The sequence below is a fragment of the Saccopteryx bilineata genome, chromosome 11, assembly GCF_036850765.1.
Source record: "Saccopteryx bilineata isolate mSacBil1 chromosome 11, mSacBil1_pri_phased_curated, whole genome shotgun sequence".
Lineage (NCBI taxonomy): Eukaryota > Metazoa > Chordata > Mammalia > Chiroptera > Emballonuridae > Saccopteryx > Saccopteryx bilineata.
This window is the reverse complement of record NC_089500.1, coordinates 16,791,375-16,815,926: the sequence shown is the minus strand read 5'-3', so window position 1 is coordinate 16,815,926 and position 24,552 is coordinate 16,791,375. Positions and strand designations below refer to the sequence as shown.

The following is a 24,552-nucleotide window of genomic DNA, read 5'->3' as shown; positions in this document are numbered from 1 at the left end:
TGTTTCTCACTGCAGGTGGTTAAACAATGGAAGCATTAAACAATAGATGGGGGGTAGTGGTCAAGCAACAGAGTGTCCAGTAAGTGAAGGAGAGGTAACTAGCTGGCAGAATGTGCAAGGGTCCGGCGGAGGTAAGACATCAACCAGGACTGCGCAGGTGGAGAGCTACGGGACCTGCCCTGGCGCTGGTCACTTCAAGTCCAACCTGGCTAGTTGAGGCTTTTGGTAAAGGGCTGTGGACCTGTACCTAACACTGAGATTTTTTTTTTTTAAATTCCAAAAGTCTGTGCTGACATTGAAGTGAAAGAATTATCCTATGTGAATAATCTGTATATTATAACTAAAGGGGAAATATTTCAAAGAAGTTGAGAAAAATTCATCAGTAAACATGAAGTAGAATCTGCTAAGATATATTACACCTTCCAGTTATAAAAATATGTGTGATGTGTTGTTGTGAGTCGGGGGGCGCAGAGAGAGAGATCAGCAGATGAAATCATCAAGGACTAGCAAAGGACCACTGCTCTCTCAGGCAAATGGCGCCAAGTTTGCGCTGTGTCCTATTTTTATTCACAAGACTTCAAAAAGCTTGTTTACTGAGAAATTGGCATAACATCAAGTGTAACTTTTACTTAAAGATACATGGAGTACACCTGCAAGATAGCTTAGTAACAACATAATATCAGAAGGCATTAATTGCTTCTATGGATCCCACAACATTCCTCTCCTTATCTTAAGGGATAACCTTGGAAAGTACAGAAATCTTATAAGAATGTTTTACTGAGAAAAGCCCAGCAACTGCCTTCAGTCACATAGACCTGTTTCAGTGACCCGCCTTCAAGTCACTAAACAATTCTCTTGGCAAAACATTCTTTTCTTGTTGGCTGTGTTCCCATCCAAGGCCATGCAATGGATTATTCCACTACAGTGATGCAGAAAAACAGCTTAGTTCACAAATTTACAAATCTTGTGAAAATGTAAGATGTTTAAAGCTTATTCATGGTAACATTGATTAGCAGGAGCTTTGCAGAATATGTGAGTCAACATGTGTTACTGAAACAGCAGTGTCAATGGTGAACTTCGTTTGCTCTTGTGGACTTCACCAGCCGTTTTGTGAATTTTTGTCAGCCATCTTACCTCTTGCCCTACCACACATCAGTTTGATGGCTCAGTAGTAGCAAAATTTCATAGTGATTTTTAAAAAATGGAACAATGAATAGCTTTGGAAATTAGCTTTTGAGGCAGACCTAACATTTCCTAAAGAATTCAACCTACAATTGTGAGGCAAAACATCTATTATATGCAAATCTTAAACCGTAGTAATCAATATGATGACGACCAATGTTGCTTGAATCTTAAGTAATGTCAAACACTTGCCATGCTTTCAAATGTTAAAGCAGGAATCCAGATCTTCACTCCTACACAGACTTGTGGCGGATATATTTTTCAAGCTCAAACTAATTCCAGTGCATTTTTTTGGACCTCCATGGAAGAACAAAGGAAATTTCCAAAATAAAAAATCCAGTTGATGGTGCAATTTAAGAGTATTTACCTTCAATTGGAGGTGACTAATGTAATGATGTGTTTAAAAAGGCAAATATTGAGAAAAGAGTCTAATAGAATTCTATAAATGTTTCCCAAATGATGAATGTTCTCAATGAAAATAATATGCTTGTGGAGTGGTATCAGTATTTGTCAGTAACTATCTGTGGGAAAAGACTTTGCTTTCATAGTTAAAATGTATAAAATCCCATATAGGTGAGCATTGACAGTTGAACATTTGTGATTGGTTTTGATAAGGAGGAGCACTAACTTTGAATCCTAATTAAACAAAATGTTATCTGCCTCAAAAGAATTCAAATTTTTTCTATCTAGACTTGTATTACAAAAAAAAAAGTATTCAATATTGTTTTGAATTTTGTGAAAACACTTATGGAAATTTATTTTTTCTCTTGGTAGAGAAATAACTATGTAATATCTTTGATTTTGCTTCTTTGACCACAAAGACAAAAATGTTTACTATCTGGTCCTTTATAGGAAGATTTGATTGACCTCTCTGCTCAAGAGGAATGTTCTTGGAACATCGGATTGGGGCATAACTCTTTAAGTACATGGCAGAAATATACATTGACCTCGAGGTGACTCAATTACAGCCTGAAGCCTAAAGTTTCCCCATGTAGTTTAAATTCTTATTGCTAGATCCTTTTCCCCAGAGACTTCTGCACAAGGACTGGAACCCCACCCAAAACAAATGATTAAATTGTAAACATACAAAATTTAAAACCTAACTTTTCCAAGTATTTAAATGATGGCAAACAGACTAATTAAATTCCTTGAAGTAATTTAAACTTCAATTTCAAACTAGTTTATATGATTCTTTTGACCACTTCAAATAGATAAAAAGTATGTCGATACAATAATTTTAAAATTATTTTTAGAGTTTTGGTTAAACCATAACACATCAACACTATAATTTAATTCATTATTTCTGTATTAGGTTCTATACATTCTAAGGGTTATTGTTAGGCTTTTTAAATAGCTTCCTAGGGTTTTGACATTTTGATTCTTACTCAGGTTTTATTAATTTTATGTGATGTTGCAGGAACTGAATGTCAACAGTTTATTATTGATTGAGATCTTGGACCTGCTTTTAGGAACATAAACGGAATACCTTTTTTTCCTTTTTCCACAATTATATCATGAGTTTTACATTTTATATCGTGAGACCTTAAGTACTTATCTTTCACATGGATTTCAATTTTCAAAACTTGGCATTTTCCCCCAGAAATAATTTAACCTTTAAATTTACCATGGCCAGGAGTGCCAGAGCCATTGTTCTGTTATTATATTTTATTGACCTGGTATGTTGTCATTTTTAAAACATGTGCTCTTCTTAAAGAATTTTGTCAGAATTAGTAAAACCATCTACAAGTTTTTTTCTCCTAGGCGATGAGGATTGGCTGTATAATTATCCTTTCTGTTTAGGAATTCAGTACATCTTTCCTTTTGGGACACAAAGCTGAACCCTCTTTAGCTGATAATTGTGTGTAGTCACAGGTGCTGATTAACTGTTGAGCTCATCTTCCTTCCAGTTGTTGTGTGTGGACTTGGTGCTCCCCAGTGCTTCCTGGTGTGGGCAGAGTATCTGCTTCCCAGGATTACTGAGCTCACTCACCGTTTCCTCTATTTACTGTGGTGTCTACATAACAATCACTATATAATTAAGAAATGCGCCCTGGCCGGTTGGCTCAGCAGTAGAGCGTCGGCCTAGCGTGCGGAGGACCCGGGTTCGATTCCCGGCCAGGGCACATAGGAGAAGCGCCCATTTGCTTCTCCACCCCTCCGCCGCGCCTTCCTCTCTGTCTCTCTCTTCCCCTCCCGCAGCCAAGGCTCCATTGGAGCAAAGATGGCCCGGGCACTGGGGATGGCTCTGTGGCCTCTGCCCCAGGTGCTAGAGTGGCTCTGGTCGCAACATGGCGACACCCAGGAGGGTCGCAACATGGCGACGCCCAGGATGGGCAGAGCATCGCCCCCTGGTGGGCAGAGCGTCGCCCCTTGGTGGGCGTGCCGGGTGGATCCCGGTCGGGCGCATGCGGGAGTCTGTCTGACTGTCTCTCCCTGTTTCCAGCTTCAGAAAAATGCAAAAAATAAATAAATTAAAAAAAAAAAAAAAAGAAATGCATATATCATTAATAGAAGAAACAAGGCCCCTATATATTAGTATGTTAGTACTTTTCTACTTACTAAAATGTAGGCTGTGTTGTATTGTTTCTCCTTTTATATTACAACTACCTTTATCAACACTTTATATTACCTTTTATCCTTTGCTTATCATTAAATTTTCATTTTTTCATTTTTCCGAAGCTGAAAACGGGGAGACAGTCAGACAGACTCCCACATGCGCCCGACTGGGATCCACCCGGCATGCCCACCAGGGGGTGATGTTCTGCCCCTCTGAGGGGTGGCTCTGTTGCAACCAGAGCCACTCTAGCACCTGAGGCAGAGGCCATAGAGCCATCCCCAGCGCCTGGGGGCCATCTTTGCTCCAATGGAGCCTCGCTGCGGGAGGGGAAGAGAGAGACAGAGAGGAAGGAGAGGGGGAGGGGTGGAGAAGCAGATGGGCACTTCTCCTGTGTGCCCCAGCTGGGAATCGAACCCAGGACTCCTGCATGCCAGGCCGACGCTCTACCACTGAGCCAACCAGCCAGGGCCTCTTATCATTAAATTTAGAACCCCTTACAGGTTCAATATGTTCCAATTAACCACAGTAAAACCATTATTTGAAGCTCAAATGCTCATATTCTAGCTTGAAAGCCTCATTGGTGTTGACGTTCTAGAAAACATCATCGCTTCCTGGAAACAACAGGATGTTCCAAACCTTCCTGATTTCTTTCCTGCCATAAAGCGTAGTTATAACCTCCTTCTAGAGAAGCAGGAGATCTTGTCCTCATAGCAGAGGCTTCCGGTAGAGGCCAAAGTCTGGACACTAGAGAAGCACACAAGAGTAGATGGGGGGCAAATGTAAAGCTACTACAGGCATTGTTTTTAGTAGTGGCAGAGCTAGAAATGGCTACACAAATTCACACTGAGTTTTCTTAATCAGCACATCATAGTAACTTATAAAAACATTTCTGTATATGGTCTTACCAATCACTGAGGTTTGCACCTACTTAACAGCATTCTAGAAAGGGAGATAAAGGGAGACTAATGGAGGCTGGATGCATAGCCCACTAGTTGGTAATGGTTTGTGGGAGGGATATGGTCGTACTGAATGTAAAGATTATGTCATAATCAATCATTTATTCATTTAGCCCAGTGGTCCCCAACCTTTTTTGGGCCACGGACCAGTTTAATGTCAGAAAATATTTTCACAGAACGGCCTTTAGGGTGGGACGGATAAATGCACAAAATAAAATTATGCGACCGGCATAAAAATCGTGGTATTTTTAAATATAATTGTCGAACTTATGAGACAAGCATCAAGAGTGAGTCTTAGATGGATGTAACAGAGGGAATCTGGTCATTTTTAAAAAATAAAACATCGTTCAGACTTAAATATAAATAAAACAGAAATAATGTAAGATATTTATTCTTTCTCTGCGGACCGGTACCAAATGGCCCACAGACTGGTACCGGTCCACGGTCCGGGGGTTGGGGACCACTGATTTAGCCCATTAAATACCAGGTCTTATGCTAAGCTTTAATGATGACGTCTCTGTTTTATGTAGTCTATAGTTTGGCCATGGAGGCATTCATGTAACAATTAGCTGAAATGAGGGCTTCATATGAAATATACAGGGTGTCCTAGAATGTGTTACAGGAGCACTTACCCACATCTGGGGACATAGAGCATTTAGGTAGACAGGAACAAGGAAGTGACACTTGGCAGGTGGGTGGGAAAGACCAGTGAACCCTGTTCAGATAGAAGACATTAAATTTGGAGACAGTAAAGGGCCCATAGAGACACGAGATGAAATCGTAGCTATTGAAGGCTTGTTGTTTTTAACACTTTGAGTAGTAAGTTTTTTCATGTTCTCTGACCCCCAGGTGTGAGTTTTTTAAAAAAAATGAAATTAGTTCATTTCAGTTTTATTAACTTAAAATTATGCTTGTTTGATAACCAATTTATGGAAACAAGAAGAACATACATTTGCCTTTTTTTAAATGTTGCCATACACATTTTTAAAATAAATTGATCATACTCTAGATGGTCAGGAGGCACAAGGACGTACATGAATGTTCGTACTACTCAAAGGGTTAAGGAAATAATTTATTATTTTTCTTCCAAAGCTTTGTGAATGAAACAAAAATAAGGCTGAAAGGCTCAAAGTTTATAAACTTGGTTTAGTCTAAGAATGCAAAAAGAGGTGAGAATGTGTAACCACGGTGACGGTGACGGGCAGTCAGAATGTCAGAGTGTGTCCACAAATATGCACTGACATTGTGTACAAGTTCCTCCAGACCCGTATGACTGTCTCAGAGATTCGGCATTCATTTCCCATGGTTTCACATTACATATGTGGCTCAGTAGTCAGCAAGGCATTGGAATGACACAGAGATCTTTTGGGGGTATATTTATTTTTTCCTTAAGTCAGCTGCTATGAAAATGAGAAAACCACAATTTATTAACTGAGGGTAAGAATCATGGTATATGTTTTCTGGCATTCTTCTCAGCAAACTCTCTTAATTATATTCAAAGGTTAGGTCTTAACACATCTCTCTGGAGTGGACTAACAGGAATGAGTAAAGATTTGAAGGAAGAATGGTCTGGAAGCCCTGTCAGGAATGTGAGAAATCTGGATGAATATTTCTTTCTTTCTGAAGGAGGGAGACTAGATGACTGACCTAGCTTGTCACCAATATAATTGAACTAGCATAAAACTCAATCTTTTAGGAAAATTTACCAAACTCCAGACATAGCCTATTCTGGTCACCTTATTAAACTTGTTCCCTCCACCTGACCTGTGGTGACACAGTGGATAAAGCTTCAGCCTGGAATGCGGAGGTTGCCAGTTAGACCCCCTCTCTCTAAAATCAATAAAAAAATTTAAAAGTAAAATAAAAGAAAATTGCTCCTCCAACACCACACACTCCTGCCTCCCCTGCTTACTTTACTCCCTGGAGGACAACCCTTTCTAATCTAGTATTTGTTGCCACTTTTTATTTACTTGTTCTGAGTCTTCTACTAAAGTGTAAGCTGCATGTGGGCAGGGGATTTCTGTCTCTTGCATTCACTCATATGTCCCAAGTCCCTAGAACAGTGCCTAGCACACAGTAGGCATTCAATGTTGAACGAATACACGTGAGCAATAGTAGAAATTTTCTGCTGTTGGGCTTGGCGGATCTTGTTGTTCATATCATTATTCATCAGGCTTCCTAGAGTTATCCTTTTCTTTTTTTTTTTTTTTTTTTTGACAGAGACAGAGTCAGATAGGGACAGACAGGAAGGGAGAGAGATGAGAAGCATCAGTTCTTCGTTGCAGCACCTTAGTTGTCCATTGATTGCTTTCTCATATGTGCCTTGATGGAGGGGGCTACAGCAGAGTGAGTGACCCCTTGCTCAAGCCAGTGACCTTGGGATTCAAGCCAGTGACCTTTGGGCTCAAGCCAGTGACTATGGGGTCATGTCTAAGATCCCATGCTCAAGCCAGGGACCCTGCACTCAAGCTGGTGACCTCAGGGTCTCGAACCTGGGTTCTCCAAGTCCCAGTCCAACACTCTATCCACTGTGCTACTGCCTGGTCAGGCTGTCCTTTTTAATATGCTGTTAGAATGGCACTATAAATGACATAGGAAACACTTATTTGGGGGAACAAATAGCCAGAATATTGAATATCTTGCATTTGTCAATGAACTCTTGAAAAAATGGGAGTGTTGGAAAGCTAGCATTTGAATTTCATTTCTCAAAATAATTATATCCCCAATTCAAGGGAGGCCTTTAATACAGCTTTGCTATTATACATATGAGGAAACTGACTTAGCAAGGTTAAGGAACTAGTCCAAGATTAGATTGCTAGGTAGAGCCGAATGAATAGAATATTTTTATTTTCTTAACTTCACAAGTTCAGAGCCCCTTTCCAGTGTTTTCTGACACTTATTGTTTCAGAAGCCCATACCCAGATAACACCTGTAGTGTTAGAGTTCTTTCTGAGAACATTCTGGAATAACAGGTAACAGTGGGGTGTGGGAAGTATGGGAATATTTTTTGAGATTTTGCTCACAAAGATCTGGAATTTAAATGTATGGCATTGATTTTGAGGTAATAAATATTTTTAAATTATTGTTTGTTTTATCTGTGGGGCCAGTAAAGTGATTTCGTCACCTTGTTTTCCGGGTACCATAAAACAATGTTTTTCATGTTTAATTTTCCTTGTGCATTTGCTGACAGGGACGAATCATTACATTGTAAAGTCTGTGAGGTAAATGTCCATGTTTCCTGTGATTTTGCTACCTCTCCTTAGTATCTGATATATAGTACATTCTCGTATATCTGTGATATCCAGTAGTCATCTGAAAGTTCAGCAGTAGATAAGCGCTTATATGAGAACATTGATCAGTCTTGTTACTGGTAGACATGCAAAAGGAAGTAATCAGAAAGAATTGCCCAACACTGTCTTTACTAGCCCTTCCACCTGAGTAATTATCGGAGGCAGATAACTTAGAGATGGGGGAGGCTGCAGATATGCTCTGACTGGAACATAGAAGTAAAGCCTTGCCTACCAATGTGGCATAAAGAGAGAACCTGGTTGACTTAGTTTTTATAAGGAAAACAGTATTTTGTGATTGGCTATATTCCAGGAAAGTAAACTCAAGTCATTTAATGAAGAGTTATGTCTTAATATATATTCAATTTATCCCTTTGGTAGATATTAGAATCAGCAGCTCTTAGTTGTATGCAAACTGGTAATTTTAAAAAGTTATTAAAACTACAAAATGAAAGATAAAAGAGAAAATCTGGGTTTTAGTTAACAATTCTATTAGCTTCATATACACAGGTCTTTTTAGTCTAATTTTCTAGTTTGTAAAATAAGGACAAGTCAACAAATCATTCAAGGTAATAGGGGAAGTTGTAGTACTTTGAATTATTAAGAGGGGTTATAGGTGGTTTAGAATTCAAGGTGTTCTTCCACCATGTTAAAATATAGATATTATTGAAATACAAGGCTACTTGTGCCTATTGTAAAGAAACACAGCTAACATTAATTGGGCATTTACTATGCACAGGCACACAGCCAAGTGCTTTACATATTTTAGCTGATTTCATCCTCTCACACATTTATGAGGGTGACATTTTTAGCTTGGTTGTATAGATTAAGAGCTTGAGGCACAGGGAAGCTTAATAACTCATCCCAGGTCACACAGCTAATCAATGACAGAGTTAGGAATCTAACCCTGGTGGTCTGGCTCCAGAGTTGGTGCTCTTAACCACTCCGCTATAAACTGGACACATTGGTGTAGCCACACTAACTAACTACTCCTGTGTGACTGCTCGGTGTCTGTGCCCTATAGGTGGTTAAGTAATTTGGATATAAACCTGGCCACTGATGAATAAAAATTTTTGTATTGTCTAATTATGTTTGACAACATAAGGGAACCTCAGGAGATATTTTAAGGTATTTATGATCAGAGGCACAAGAGTTTAAACAGTTTGCATTAAAGTGTTTAGCTTGTTTTGTGAATTGCTCTTACCCATGTTGAGGCATTAACCCATGTTTGTCTTTGGCAACAACATGTAAGTAGAATGGTTCTTGTTTAAAAGCAATTATTAGACATGTGGTTAGGCGTGTCACAAGGAAATCTAAATGGGGTCATCAGTATCCCCACTCTTCCTGTGAGCCAGGCACCTGCTGGCTGATTTGGTTGCTATTTGTAGAATCAGGTTCAGTTTACAATTCTGCCTATTTCCACCCTGGCCTGCCAAGCATTTCTGGCCTAATAGAAAAATCTCCATTTCTGTGGGTTTTGTGAATGACTGGCATACACTCTTCTTGGGAGTCTCGGGGCTGTGCCATGGAGTTATAGTTACATGCCCTAAAAAGCTTTTGATAATATTTCTTCTTTCAGTCATGCTTCAACTCACTTTGAACTATTTGCATGTCGTATACCAAAGGCACGAGGTTCTCCTGCGGCAAAGAGTTGTAGGAAAAGTTCTGGCCAAAGGAGGGAGAGCTGGACTTCTGTTTTGGATCTGCAGGTGGCTTTGGGGAAAATAGACTCTTTCACCCTCCATTTTTTTATCTGCAAAAATCCAAAGGACTTCCCCCAGCTGCAGCCTTCTTTGGGTCAGTGCTAAAGTGAGTTTCAGTATAGCTTGGTTGATGCTTTGCTTGTCTTGTCATTTAAACCAGTGCCAAACGTAGCTCCCAGATAATGCTGTTGTCAGAGGGCTGTGTTTTCATACTTGCAAGAAAAGAAAGGCAAAACACAAAATTGTGTAAAACTTGCTTTGAGAGTTCACATAGTGCCATTTGTTGGGAAGACCAGAGAAAAGTGTCAAACTATATTTCACTGAGTCTGAGAGACCACTCATTATATTATAAAACGCATTCCAGCTAACAACTGCACAAGGAAAATTAAACAGGAAAGTTATATTCAATGGTACCCTGATAACCAGGAGAAGCACCTTACTGGTCCCACAGATAGAGTTATTTTAGCCTGACCAGGTGGAGGTGCAGGGAATAGAGCATCAGCCTGGGACATAGAGGAACCAGGTTTGAAATCTCGAGGTCACCGGCTTGAGCATGGGATTGCTGGCTTGAGTGTGGGATCATAGACATGACCCCATGGTTACTGGCTTGAGCCCAGAGGTCACTGGCTTGAAGCACAAGGTTGTTGGCTTGAGCAAGGGGTCACTCTGCTAAAGCCCCCTGCTCAAGGCTCATATGAGAAAGCAATCAATGAACAACTAAGGTGCAGCAACAAAGAATTGATGCTGCTCATCTCTCTTCCTTCCTGTCTGTCTCTATCTCTCTCACTGAAAAAAAAATATTTTAAGTATTTTATTACCTCAAAATCATTGCCACGCATTTAAATTTCCAGGCCATTGCTGGAAAAGACTATATTGGTATGGGGCATTGATTTGTCTCAGATTTGATGGGATATGGTAGGAAAGCCACCGTGTAAACATAGAGGAACTGAAGCCTCATTGGCACCTGAGCTGCTAGATCCAGATCTGGTCTACACTGTCCCCACAGGGGGTCTGTTCCTGATAGACAAGCCAGAAATAGGGACGACAACGGAGTCACCCCATGTGTCTACTTAGCGAAGCCACACTAGGACCCGGCGGCTCCACCCAGAACGATGCCTTCGGGGAAGTCCTGCCTTTCCTTCTGCCAGCCAACACTGCGGCTCTTCTCTGCCCTCGCGGCACCTTGCACACCTGTCCTGACAGCCCACCTGGGGGTCATGCCTTGCTTTGTTTTGTCCACTGGATTGTAAGCTCCTCCAAGGCCTCTTCCTGTCGTACAGGAGTGGCGTGCTGCCAGGTGAGAGTGGGCGTTCAACGTGCTCATTGATGGAACAAAGGGAGGAAGACAGAAAGGAGGATGGACGACGGCTTTGTGCATCTATTGTAGCTGTTTTCAGATTCCCCAGGCCACTGCTCGTCTCCAGCCGAGGAAAGGAAATGGATTTTAAATAAATATTCAACTTTCAGGTAACAGAATTATTCAATAAACCACATAAGAAAAGCAGTCGCCTTATTTAGAGGCAGGACGGATTTGGGTAAAAGACGATTGTGCCAGGCTAAAGCACCGACCGTGGGACTCAGCAGAGAACCTGGGTCACGGAGAATCTTTTGGTAAAGGGGGCTTTGCTCCGACACAAAAACTAGCTGTGGGATTTGGGAGCAGTTACCATACTCCCTTCATGCCTCAGTTTCCCGATCTACAAAATGGGAATAACGGTCGTACCTGCTAGGATCACAGTAAGAATTAAATGGCATAGTGTATGTAAAGCACTTAGCACAGTGCTCGCACTCAGTGGGAGGAGGAAATGAACATGAACGTTAGCTGTTACTATTATTATCTTTGTATGCGTCATCTCTGGGCAGAGTTGGGGATTACTGAAGATGTTTTATTGGCCTCTAATTGATAATTATTTCTAGGGTTGGTTTTTGTTTTTTTGGCAGCTTCCTGATTTCATTTCCTTAACTTTCAGCTCTATATAAGTACTCCCTGATTTATGAATGATCAAGCTTCTCCTTTCTGGGACCTCAGGCATCGGCCATTTGCTAAAGCTACATTTCTTCACTTTTCTTTTTTGGTGAATTGCTTGCTACTTTCTGCCAATGGACAATGCGGCATTTGAAATGCATAAAGATGCGACACAAAATGTTTCCTACGTGGGGAAGACAGCCCCTATCTCCAGGATGGTAAGTTGGGGATTTACATCTTGAAATCAGCTCCCCTCAAAGCCTGTATGCAGAATTCCAGAAAGATCTCTCTTTAACCAGCTTTCTTCAAGTGACCCCCTTCACGCAGGCGGCATCTCCTGCCCTAAGTATTTCCTGGTTTGCTTTCTTGCTCATGAACTCTTAACTCACATCCTTTAGCTCTTTAATGGCCCAACTCTCTATGCATTGTTGCTCATAGTATCAATGAGTTATTTATTTTTGCATATACTACCCTTATGCAATGTTAAACCGAATATGTCAATAAATGATTATGCTCAACAACATATGTCATTTAAGAATGTAACAAGGACTAAGAACATTGGTGTTAAAATTATTAGTGATCAGAGCTATGCCTGCTTGGAGAGAAAGGCCAGGGACCCTGGAGACCTTTACATAAGTGCTTATGAATATCTTTTTAATGGTCTGAGAAATGAGGGCAAATTGGTCCAAAGATCAGGGTGTGTTTTCTCTTGGCAGCATTCAGTAATGTGCATGGTCATTTGCAGAAATAATACCGTTGTTTTTAGTGCATATTTGTAATGTGAAAGCAGGAAATAGTAACATAGAAATACATGGAGGCCCTGGCTGGTTGGCTCAGCAGTAGAGCGTCGGCCTGGTGTGCAGGAGTCCCAGGTTCGATTCTCGGCCAGGGCACACAGGAGAGGCGCCCATCTGCTTCTCCACTCCTCCCCCTCTCCTTCCTCTCTGTCTCTCTCTTCCCCTCCCGCAGCTGAGGCTCCATTGGAGCAGAGATGGCCCGGGAGCTGGGGATGGCTCTGTGGCCTCTGCCTCAGGTGCTGGAATGGCTCTGGATGCAACAGAGCGATGCCCCGGAGGGGCAGAGCATCACCCCCTGGTGGGCAGAGCATCGCCCCCTGGTGGACGTGCCGGGTGGATCCTGGTCGGGCGCATGCGGAAGTCTGTCTGGCTGCCTCCCCGTTTCCAGCTTTGGAAAAATGAAAAAAGAAAAAAAAAAAGAAAAAAAAAAGAAATACATGGAAATATTGTGCTCAGACTTGGGAGATGGGTTAGTAGCTCAGTAAATGGAGGAGGGGAGTTTAACAAAGCTGTTTAAATGAAGGAGGGAGGGAGAGAGAGAGACTGAGGACTGTCAGGGCAGTTCTTTACAGGGATGCTCCTTATTCCTTTGCCCATATCTGTGCAAATAAATGTGCACATAGCTGTGCATGCAAATGTGTATGCACGTTCTGGAATGAAGTTGTTCTTGGAAAATACTCTTTATAACCTATTTAATTTTCAGGTGAAGAAACTGGCAAATGGGACTAATTGACTGAATTGGAATGCGTTTTCTAAATGAACTTATATCATAAATGAACTGGCTACTTGATTTTCTAGTAACTTATGTGCCCCAGAACTTCATGCTTTTACTTTTATTCTTTTTTATTTGGATGTCAGCAAGATCGCTGTGTATGTATTTAGTTATATTCATATTTGCACATGTGTTATTTTACTGAGTATATTTGTCCCACAAATGCATTTTTATAAAATAAAAAATGTAAATAGAGCAACTTGAGAAAGGAGGTGGTATTTTTAATGCATCCAGAGTAGAAAATAATGGCTCCATTCTTCACAATTCCTCCCAGGACAAAAAGAGGCAGTGGTCCCTGATGAGTGTCTTCCTGGTGTGTCTCCTGGCCTGCACCGTGACCACAGCAGTAGGGGTCCTGATTCTCTCCTTGGTTTACATCAACAACGCTCAGCCCCATTCAGAGCCCAAACCGCAAGCAACAATCCCTATATTGCAAAAAGCTGTTGATCCCAAATTTCAGTTCCTCAATCATTTACCTAAATCCAAGGTATGAATCACACCTACTGGGAAAAGCATTATCTAACCCAATGGCTTCATGGTCTTTTCGCTAAGCTTTGTTCTCTCTAGATGGGAAGGGAGCAGGTGTGGGCTACCTGGATGAAGGGAGGTGAGGGGCGGGGAAGAGGGAAAGCTGGACTGATATCGGTCCCAGGCGGAAATGTGCTTTAGGAGATAGGTAGTTCTCTGGCAGGCTGGAGGGGAGAGTTGCAGATGGATAAACCGGAAGCCCTCTCTTCTCTGGTCAAGATAGGCGTTCTTTTATGTCTAAGGGACTAGACAGATAGAACAGCCTGGACCACTGTGGTCGTCCCTAGAGTGTTGCGGACCCCTTAGTCTTCTTTTTCCCTTTGGAACACCATTATTCATCTCACCACCACTGCCTCTTTTGTTGGCCCCCGACTCTCACTCTGTAGGCGTGCTGGCTTCATGCTCCTCAGGTGGAAGTCTCCATGCTGATTGCTTACCTATGACTTTTCAGGTGTTTGAGTTCCCTGGGGGTGCAATCCAGTGGGCCCGCTACAGGAACAATGTCAAAGACTATCTCAGCATTGAAGAAGAGGCCTTTGGCAGCAGTTTAAACAGTCAGAGATCGCAGATGACTCTGGGGACCTTGAGAATAAAAAGCAGTGGCCTCCGTGCCCCTCACTGGCACTTTAATGCCAATGAACATGGCTATCTTGCACAGGTAAAACCAGTTTCCCCCTTTCTGCCCTTAAACATTTATGCTGGGTGTCCTCAGGCTATTATTTTAGTTGTTGCAAATCCTACTTGAGTGTTAGACAACATCCAGGCTTAGGCGTGAACTCAGGTCAGTTAGCAGCGCCTTGAAGCATTAACCTGCTTGTTTTCATTTTTCTTGGCATCGTGTTGAATTTCTTTCTTCAGTATGAAATAATTTTTCATGCAGTATTGTTAAAGTAAGATCAGCATTTACCCTTTAATCCACAGCTAAAACTGGTCCCTCTGCTCTAATGATCAAAGAGAGGACAACTTTGTCTCTAAGGCAAAACAGCAGAGGCAGGGGACACCAACTAGTTTGCAGATGCTCAGCCTGGGATCCCCAAGATCAGGTTCAGACCTTTCAGAATTTTCTGAAAGTCAAATGAAGTCAAGAGAGCTAAAGATGAAAGGCATGTACTTCCTCGAATTTCAAATATTTCTATAGGCAGACACTGGGGACAGAGAAGTGACTAAGCCCTCAATGGAACTCTGAGAATTTTGTCTTACCCCGGTAATCTTGTTAATACATCAGCCAGTTTACTGTGACATATTTCTGTTGTTGTTAATAAAACTCCTTTTTCATTTTGAACATTTCATCAATTTATAACAGGAAGAGAGATTAGAGTTTGAGCTATGTGAGTCCAAATCTTTTTATTTCTCATGCAAGAATAGGGCTCAGAAAGATTAAATGACTCTTGTCAAGATCAACTGTAGTTGCAGGCTAGACTGGGGCAAAGTCTCTATATTTTTTTACTTCTTTTCCACACATATAAAATATGTAAAACAGGATAACCTTCGAAGGATTATCTGGCCGAGTGTTGGCAGAGGGTTGGCAGAGGGAAAGGCAGTTACGTGAGCTTCCCTGGACGGGGCCCCCGAAAAACAAAGTCCAAGCCAGAGAAATGAGTCTGGACTGAGTTCCAGCAGATGACAGTCTTGGGATCCAGCTCAGCTTTAGGCCGGCTGTTCTGTAAGTCCAGAGTTTATACTCTGCACTTCGAAATGTGGGCTAGAAGGTGGCCAAAAGGCGGAGACTTCCAGTTATAAAATAAATAAGTCATGGGGACGTAACGTACAGCATGGTGACTACAGCTAATAATACTGTATTGTCTATTTGAAAGGTAGTAAGAGAGTAGATCTTAATAGTCCTTATCATGGGAAAAAAGAAATGTAACTGTGCGGTGATAGATTTTAACCAGCCTGATGGTGGTGATCCTTTCACAATATATACAAATATTGAATCTTTATGTTGCATACCTAAAGCTAATATAATGTTATATGTCAATTATATATTAATTAAAAACATAAAGTAATTTACCTGTAGAAAAACACATGGCCAAAATATTCTCTAGATTCCAGGACAATTGTTGGATCACTCACTCTCACAACCAGGGTAAAGAACCAACCAACAGGATGTGAAAGAAGTCCCTTTTTGTACATTTGCCCATAAAGATGGCTTTTGCTTCTGCATGTCTTTGTGAAAGCTTTGGAAAGAGTGTCCCGAGAGAAGCAGAGCAGCAGGGGTGACTAATGGAAAGCTGGTAGCCCTGTAGTGAATGTCCCATTGGCCACTGTGCTGTCTCTGCTCTGGGTCAGGCGTAGCTGATGCCCTGGTAGGAAGAGATGCATATTTATACTGTTTGCTGCATGTGGACTTAGAGACAGCTCTTCGGAGGTTCACCTTTCCTCTGTGTCTCCGCCCCCCCCCCCCATTGATTTGAGAGAGAGAGAGAGAGGAAGGGAGACAGAGAGAAAGGAATGAAAAGAGAGAGGAAAGCATCAACTCATTGTTTCACTTATTAGTTCTATTTAGTTGAGCACTCATTGATTGCTTCTTTATGTGCCCTGACTGGGGGTTGAACCTGTGATCTCAGCATACCAGGATAATGCTTTATCCACTGAGCCACCAGCCAGGGCCTCCCTGCATCTTGAATACCTATCTGGATCCAAGTTATACATGTCTGACAAGACAGAACAGAGACTTCCTTTTCACCTATCCACCTTGTGGATGTTTCACCATGTGACGATGAAACAGAAATAATGGTACCTCTACCTCTCTCACAGGGTAATACTGAGGGATGGGTTATAGAATGAGAGGAAGGGCACAATTCTGCGTGAGTAGAATCAAAGTGTGATGCAGCACAGACTAAAAGTACAGACTTCCCCCCCTTTCCCGGGCAACCACCATTCCACTCTCTGTTTCTAGATAATTTAAGTAAATAATTTTAACTAGGTTATTTGACTAAATAATGAAGTTTTAGAGATCTGCTATACAACATTGTATCTACAATAATACTGTATTGTATACTTAAACATTTATTAACAGGGTAGATCTCATTTTCAGTGTTTTTACCACAATTTTGAAAGAAGTATATACCTTGGAGCTGGACTGCTTAGGTCCAAACCCCAGCTTTGCCATGACTGGCATAACCTCGGGAAAATTACATATTCTCTCTGGACTTAGTTCTGTCATCTGTAAAGTGACAGTAATAATAGTATTTGCTTCACAGGGTTGATGTAAGGAATATTTGAGTTACTCAGGCAAAGTGCTAAGAAGAGTTCCTGGACTGGATGTGCCTCTCTGTTTACATTTCAGGGGACTGCCTGGATTGGGGTGGTTGATGATGGTCATGTAGTTACCACGTACAATGTCACAGCTGGCCAAGTGATCTTCTTTCCTAAAAATACACTACACTGGATAAAGAACGTGGGACATGAAGACTGCTTTTTCCTGCTCTTCTTTTCCACACATGATGAACTTCAGACCCTGGATGTTGATGATGTCTTTTTTTCTACACCTGAGGACATTGCTTCCAGGTCACTTAAGGTCTGTACTGAAAACATGCCCCCATCATGAGGGCATGCACTACATAGGCACAAGGGGAACATGAATATTCGTGTTTCTAGGGCAGCAGTCAACAGTGTAATAGTTAGGTAATGTACTCAAAAACATGCCTTGTGTTCCACTAAGGATATAAAGCTTGCTGAAATTGGGTGCTCTACATATTCCTTTGTGAAGGACGTTCACAAAAAACTATAATAGATTTGATAGAAAGGTTATGTTATTATTAATACAAATTGCTATAAGCTACATCTTTGAAAAGCCATAAGTTGATACAAGGAGAAGTTTGCTGCAGGTGATGTATTGTGTTTTCTTAACCCATGGCAGAGAATCACACAATTTCCCTAAAGAACAGCTTCTTTTGTTCTCTTCAAATATTTATATTATCATTGGAGGAATTGCTCATAATACTGGGAGCAAAGGGTCAGATGTAGAGGCTGACATTGCAAATGGGTGATCAGATGAATTGATGATGGCTCATGACTGGCTATTGGAAGGATTTCCATAGGAAATCTATCTAGTAAGGCATTGAGATCTGTTTTGCAGTAGATTCTGGTCTAATGTTATAGAAGTAGAAGAAACAAGCCATTAGGGAGAGTATTGGTAAACATGGAAGCCAGTGCATGCTTTTGTAGGAGGTTTTATTGACCATAAAATGCCAACATACTTAGAGTCAAAATACATTGAAAACTTGGAGGATTTTCCTAAATATCACAAGTCTTAGGCTAATCAAGGGTCGCTGAAAACCACATTGGTGACAATAGTACCCTGTCCTCAGCTTCCTACCCTTCTATTGCTAAAACCTGTAGAATGCTCCACAGATATCACATGTGGTCTCTTCTGTGTTTCAGCCCGAAGGTAGAATTAGTTTCATTAGGACGTTCCAAAAGCAAAAGGAGGATCAGGGCGTCAACCTTCCTCCCAACTTAGCGGACCTGGTAACGAATGCCAGTTATGCACAGTCTCCGGACAGCCTCGTGTGGAGATACTTTTATGACCTTAAAGGTACATAGTATGTGATTTTGTGAAGCCTCTTTATTTAAATATTTTTGTATGTGATGATATAGTTGTATTGGACTGAGATGCTACATGTTCCTTTTATGGTGGGTCACAGTCAAGAAAAGATTGAAAGAACAAATATCTCAACAAAGTAGGAAATGTGATAAAAGGCCCTGAAGATAAAAGGCAAAAGATTTCCAAGTGTGAGAGTGTGTACGAGGCCTGGGGCAGGGGATTATAGGAGAAGAGAATATAGGACGAGAGAGAAGGGTCCAATTATGCAGGTTTTATAAGAACAAGATTATACTTCATCTTGATGGAAAAGAGGAGCAATTAATTGGGGTTTTTTTTAAATAGAAGAGTGACACAATCATGTTATTTATTTTTTGAGATATAATTGAAGTATGTTATTGTATTTTTTTAAATCGTATTTTGTTTTTTAAACTTCATCTGACTCAGGTTCAAAAGAGTATCGGTTCCCTGGAGGAGTGATACAGCTAGCCCAGTACTGGAGAAATGAAAGTGGACTAAGCAACAATGAAAAAGTTTTTAGTAAATTCCTTAATCAGGTAATTGAGAAAAACATTTTGATGATTATTAAAATAGATGAAATATGAGATTTAGATAGGACTCAGCCTTCTTTTGGACAAATAAAAAACCTAGGCAAACACAGGTTGATTTGATAAACGTAAACTATTAATTGAGGTCTCAATGTGGATTTGGGAACTTAATTTTTTTGTCATGGATGGTTACATTAATGAAAAGTCTGGATGCTTGTGAACTATCTTTTTTTGTTTTAAATGCTGTATTGCATAATGACCAAGAGCGCAGCTATGGTGTTGAATTCCCTGGTGCAATCAGATCTGCCACTGTGTGACCGTAGGTAACTTACTCAACCAGCCTAGATTTTAGTTTTATCATATCTGAAGCGGGGTGAATAAAACTACCAACCTTATAAGACTGCTATAAGGAACAAGTAGCATAATAAATGAAAGGACATAAAAAATTACATGTCATAGTGAGGGCTTCATAAATATTAATTAATTATAATTAATTGTTAAGTTGCTGATTAGAATGTTGGCTACATAACTGGATTTCGTTTTTCTTTTTTTTTTAAGCATCAAAATGCTCTCACTTTGATTACACTCAGAATTTACAACAATGGATTGCGACAGCCACATTTTCATTTTAATGCAAATGAAATGGGATATGTAATAAGTGGATGTGCAAAGGTAATTTTTCTGTGAACAGTTTTTTGACCTTTCCTTTTTAATGCCAAAAGAGGCAAATGGGAGGTATTTCTTTATTTTGGTTCTGTTGTTGGGAACATAAGAGGACTGAGTGCTGATGGCTTTCTGGGCATAGTCTCCAGAGGATACCGGGCAGGCTCTGCTGGATGGCTTCCATGTTTGGTCTTAGGGTGAAAAGAGGCTGAGAACATTTCAGAAGTGATAGGAGTTATCACTTATGGTGGAGGGTCTGGAGCACCTGCTTATTACGTTCTCTGAGTTTTGCATTCTCAGGTAATGCAAGGGTTTAATGTGCTGCCCTCTGGAGAATGCGAAATCACTGTTTGCCTCTCAGTGGAATGTGAGTCAGGGTGGCTGGGGAGGTGTGAAATGCCAGTAGACTGGCCACATCTCCCCATTTACCCATGACCTTCTTGATGTATACTTGTCATCTTGGGGAAATTATTAACAGCACCCCCTTGGACTCTTCAGAGAGTCTTTGTTTGGATGACCAGTTATATGGTTACCATAATAAAAGCTAGACTGAGTAGCATGTTACCATGGTGATTTGGTGCTGGACCATCAGAGGGCTCCCAGGGGAAACCTACAATGGTGTATACACAGGTAAAAGGGGCTTTTCTAGCCTGTACCTGTCTCAGTCTCGACAGAGAGACTCAAACCAGACTGAGCTTCACCTACTATGTCATCCATAGCAAAAGTTGTGTTTTATGAAAGGGTTAATAAATTGGAAAAGGGCATTGTCATCATTCACAAATTGTATTTCCAGAAGAGACTTTTCTTTCTGGTGTGCTGTGTGTGTGCATTGTGCACACGATCACTCTCTGCCACCTTTAAGGAAGACTGGGAGGATGCTGCTCTCCAAAGCCTGTATTTTCCCAATCAAGTAGAAGGGAGGGTGTGGGTGAACTAACACACTCACACTTAAGTCCTTTGCCTAATTAGGTAATTATGTAGGGTAATTTGTAACCCTTATTTAGAACATGGTGATTGAGGCCCTTTTTGCATGATGTTCTGCAGTGATGAACTTGCTAACTGCACTTTGAGGAAGATTTTCTTAAATGAAGTATCTTTTGATTTTTGTGGGACATCTTAGAAACACGAGATTTTTACATGAAGGACAGCCTCTGTCTGCTGCTCTTGACCCTTAAGAGGTCCCTTTATAACCATGTGCTTCTAGTCATCTGTTCTTTACTATTAGTACTTATCCTTAGTGAATATTTGATTTTATTTCTTCACTTCAAGATACTGTTTTCTTCCTCAGGTGGGCATTATTAGTACTCAGGGTGCTGTGGAGTTTAATATTCACATGGGGGATGTGATATTTTTTCCCGTCGGAACCCAGCATTACATCAAGAGTGCCTGTGATGAGGATCTGCTTTTGATTCTTGCCTTCAGCACTGGAGACCAGGTGAGGATGAGCTCACGTGAGAGATTGCTGAGTGTGGTGATGAGCAGAATCCTCTGCTGGGCCCAGGAGCCCCTCAGCAATGTGTGTTGAACAAATATACAAACAAATGATCTGGCAGAACTAATGCGTGAAGAGGAGAATCATACCATCTCTTCATTTGAATATAAAGGGATCCAATATATCACATTCCCTCTTAATTCTCGGAGTTCTGAAACAACTGAGGAAAAAAAAGACCAAAGAATAGTATATAGAGATTCATGAAATAATTTCTATTATCAATAAGGCAGATATTAGAGGATGTGACTAATATCTGTGGGAAGGTGAGTTTCTTATATCAATTTCCAGAATCAGGCTGGCCTCCTGACGTTGGAGCAGGCCTGTTATACCCAGGGCATAAAAAAACAGAGCATGCTCTTCAAAGCTCTGCCAGCTCCCAGAGAGGGATCAGCTGCACTGAGCATGCCCAGTTTATACTTCAGAATTTACTTGGCAGAGAAAGAAAGAGAGAGAGAGAGAAAGATAGCTAGCTAGGTAGACTGACTCATATATGAAAAAGAAACTTTGGGAGTACTTAAGTAACATTATGATTGAATAATGCTACTCTGAAGAAATAATATTTATTTATATCATCACTTTAAGCAAGTCTGGTCTATAATGATCTGTATTATAAAATTAATATGTAAATATTAAATTTATAAGTGAAGAGGAATTATTTACTCTGTTAAATAATTTTTTGCTTTTAAAAATTCAAACAGCATTATTTAATTAGGTGGAATAATGTGTTTAAGAAATGGGACTAAATAGTAGAATTCAGATTTTTAAAAATCCTTAGGACTAGGTTCTCTTCTGAGACTTACAACAGTGAGTATTATAATAGAGCCTGTCTGGGCGCAGAGTTCTGGGCTGAGTCCAGGAGCCGACAGGCATTTCTCTTGGCTGTGGTACTTCTTACGTGGAGATCCAACAAGATTTGTAGGGGAGAGCACAGCATGAATTTGGCGGTATCATCAACAGGACCTACCCTGGAGGTGGTTCAGTCCTGCCATTTCCCACGATGACACATACCTTTCTTGAGAGAGACTGGAACATTTCAGCAGCTGTTTCCCTGGGTCTCCAAACCTTCCCAGGGGTACCTGGCATGAGTTTTGTGGAGAGCATTGTGAGGAAGAGATGGAGTGAAAGGTAGCTACAGACTTTGTTGGGGAGGAGTACAGAAAAGGAGTCCAGTGCTCCCAATTTTAGTGTGGGTCTCACTGATACTGCCACCCCTTAGGTCGCCATTCTCTGCAGTCATTGTAAGAACAAATCATAGCATAAAGTAAATACCGATTCAAGTAAAATATGAATCGGTAAAGAAAGGGAAAAATCCCTCAAGTTATAAATAGCAAGTTAGAGTTAAAAAGTTAAGAATAAGAAAATAGAATTTAAAAAATGAACACAATATAAATTTTATGTAAGTCTGAAACTATTTCAAAGGTAAAAGTTAGCATTACATAAATATGGCAAAGTAAATAAGAGTTAATGTGGCAAGAAAGGCTAATACCAACATATTAAACTTAAAATATGAAAGAAGGATAAAAATGACAGTTATAGTCTATTAAATATGAACCAAACATTAAAGAATATAAAAAACCCTTTTAAAAGAGAATGGAAATAAAAGAGTTTTTTCAAAAATGAAGATAAACAATTTAAAAGTGAGTGATCCACGATGGGAAGAAAGAAATGAATCAGAATTTTGGGTGTGAGGAATTTTTTTTACCTCTACCCCATGTAGAGGACTGTCTGATATTCCCTTCAGAGGGGCTAGTCCCCCAATACCATCTTAGTGAGGTAATGAGAAATGTTTCTAGTGGGGAGATGTCTTGCATGAAGTATCTGAAGGGAAGGAGGAAGGAAGGATGGAGAAAGAGGCAGAGAGAGGGAGTAGAAAACACAGGCCTAGAGTGAAACACAGAATGAGACAGAGACACCGAGAGAGATCTACATGCCCAGAGACATACAAAGATAGATACAAAGAGAGGTGACCAGAGAGAAAGACAGGCTTAGAGACATCCACAGAAATACAGACATGCCAAGAAACAGACACACACACACACACAGAGGGAGAGATCTACAGAGAGAGAGACAGAGAGAGAAACAACACACACATAAAGAGGAGAAGAGGGGACACAGGTAGACGCACACAGGGGGACTGGTGCCTGTAGGGATATAGGCACAGAAGGAGAGACACAGACACTTACACACCCCCACACAGACAGACCTGTACATAGAGGGACGCAGACAGACACACGTACACAGGGACAGACCAACATGGAGACAAACACATACACATGTACAAGAGAGAGACTCAGAGACAAGCACAGACATGTACACACACAGACACACAGAGAGAGAACATACACAACATACAGTGAGAGAGAGATACAGGGACACACACACATGTGCAGAGAGGTCGTGTCAGAGAGGAGGACAGTGGTGTGGGGAGTGGACAGGGACTTATGCTCACACCCACCTGCCTGCACAAAAGGCCAGACAGACAGAGGTCATCGACCGCACGGGGAGAGGCCAGTCTGCAGCTACCGAGCAGCAGGACCACTGACCTGGCAGAACGGTTGCCTCCATCGGGTGCCTCTGGGCATGGGGCTCTGAGAAGCTATTTTGTCACTAGTCCCTGCTGACAAGAAGATAGTCCTGTTCCCTCATCAAAGAGAACAATCTCTCAGGAGGATGGAGGAGCCCTCTGAGAAGGCTGACCCCACTGAGTCTCAGAGTAGGGAAGGTGAGCTCCCCCAGGGAGGGGCAGACCAGGCCCACAGGTGATCACACACAGGGACCCGCAGCTGTGTCGAGTTCCACGGCCAAGTGCCCTGTGGCTCTAAGATTGTTGTAGGAACCTGGTAGCTCAGCGCTGATACTGCTGTTCATTTCATCGGCAGCTGCAAACCCTTGACATGGACGACTATATCCAGGCCACAGCAGACCACATCCTGGCCCAGCTTTTCTTCAAGAAACAAAGCGAGTTCAAGAAGATCCCCAAATTCAAGGAGGACCAGGCGATCAACCTGCCTTAGACTTTCTGATGAGTTCATATCTGTTCCTCCTTCCTCATTTGTTATTACTCTTTCTAAAGAAGGACTTGGTTGTTGAGCCTGGCGCTCTCTACACAGTGCACGGGGAAGCGGACGCAAAGCAGCCCTGTGGGCTCGTTTAGCTGATGGTGTTTGCAGGTGCTTAATGCTAAGGGAATGTGTTAGTGCATTCTGTATAGATTAGTAGGTCTATAGAGGACACCTAACAAATTAAATTATTATATTTTTGTATGGATTTTAGTATATGTGTATATATTTATTTTCTCTGTTACTTCAAATTTATTACTCCCAGTGAAAATTCATTCTTTTAATTCATAGCAGTAAAAAAAAGCACCATGCATGCATTTTTGTTGTTCATCACTGTGTGAAGTAGTGAGGAGGTCAGCCTGTATATGTAGATATTGAGGATCTGGAACCCAGGTACATCAAACCTTGTTCAGAGAGTTTATTACAGACCCTTGGCTTCCCTAGTGATTTCCAACTCTTTGGTTGGCATGAAGCTACTTTTTATCATGCCAACATT

The 24,552-nt window shown here is 41.2% G+C and overlaps 1 protein-coding gene across 1 annotated transcript; it reads left to right on the top strand.

The window, feature by feature from the left end:
• Positions 1–11,727: 11,727 nt before the first annotated feature.
• On the top strand, positions 11,728–24,552 carry LOC136315530 (oxalate decarboxylase OxdC-like). Its single transcript, XM_066247213.1, has 9 exons — positions 11,728–11,869; positions 13,495–13,707; positions 14,200–14,406; positions 17,038–17,268; positions 18,135–18,288; positions 18,742–18,851; positions 19,401–19,514; positions 20,794–20,940; positions 23,877–24,552. The coding sequence occupies exons 1-9, from the start codon at positions 11,786–11,788 to the stop codon at positions 24,009–24,011; spliced, it is 1,395 nt and encodes a 464-aa protein (XP_066103310.1). The 5' UTR covers positions 11,728–11,785; the 3' UTR covers positions 24,012–24,552.

What these genes read in the sequence shown, in the direction of transcription:
- LOC136315530 (XM_066247213.1), top strand. Translation starts at nt 11,786, where the DNA reads ATGGACAATGCGGCATTTGAAATGCATAAAGATGCGACACAAAATGTT. An exon ending in TAATAAGTGGATGTGCAAAG is followed by an intron (nt 19,515 to 20,793) that starts GTAATTTTTCTG and finishes TTTCTTCCTCAG; the next exon opens with GTGGGCATTATTAGTACTCA. An exon ending in CCTTCAGCACTGGAGACCAG is followed by an intron (nt 20,941 to 23,876) that starts GTGAGGATGAGC and finishes TTTCATCGGCAG; the next exon opens with CTGCAAACCCTTGACATGGA.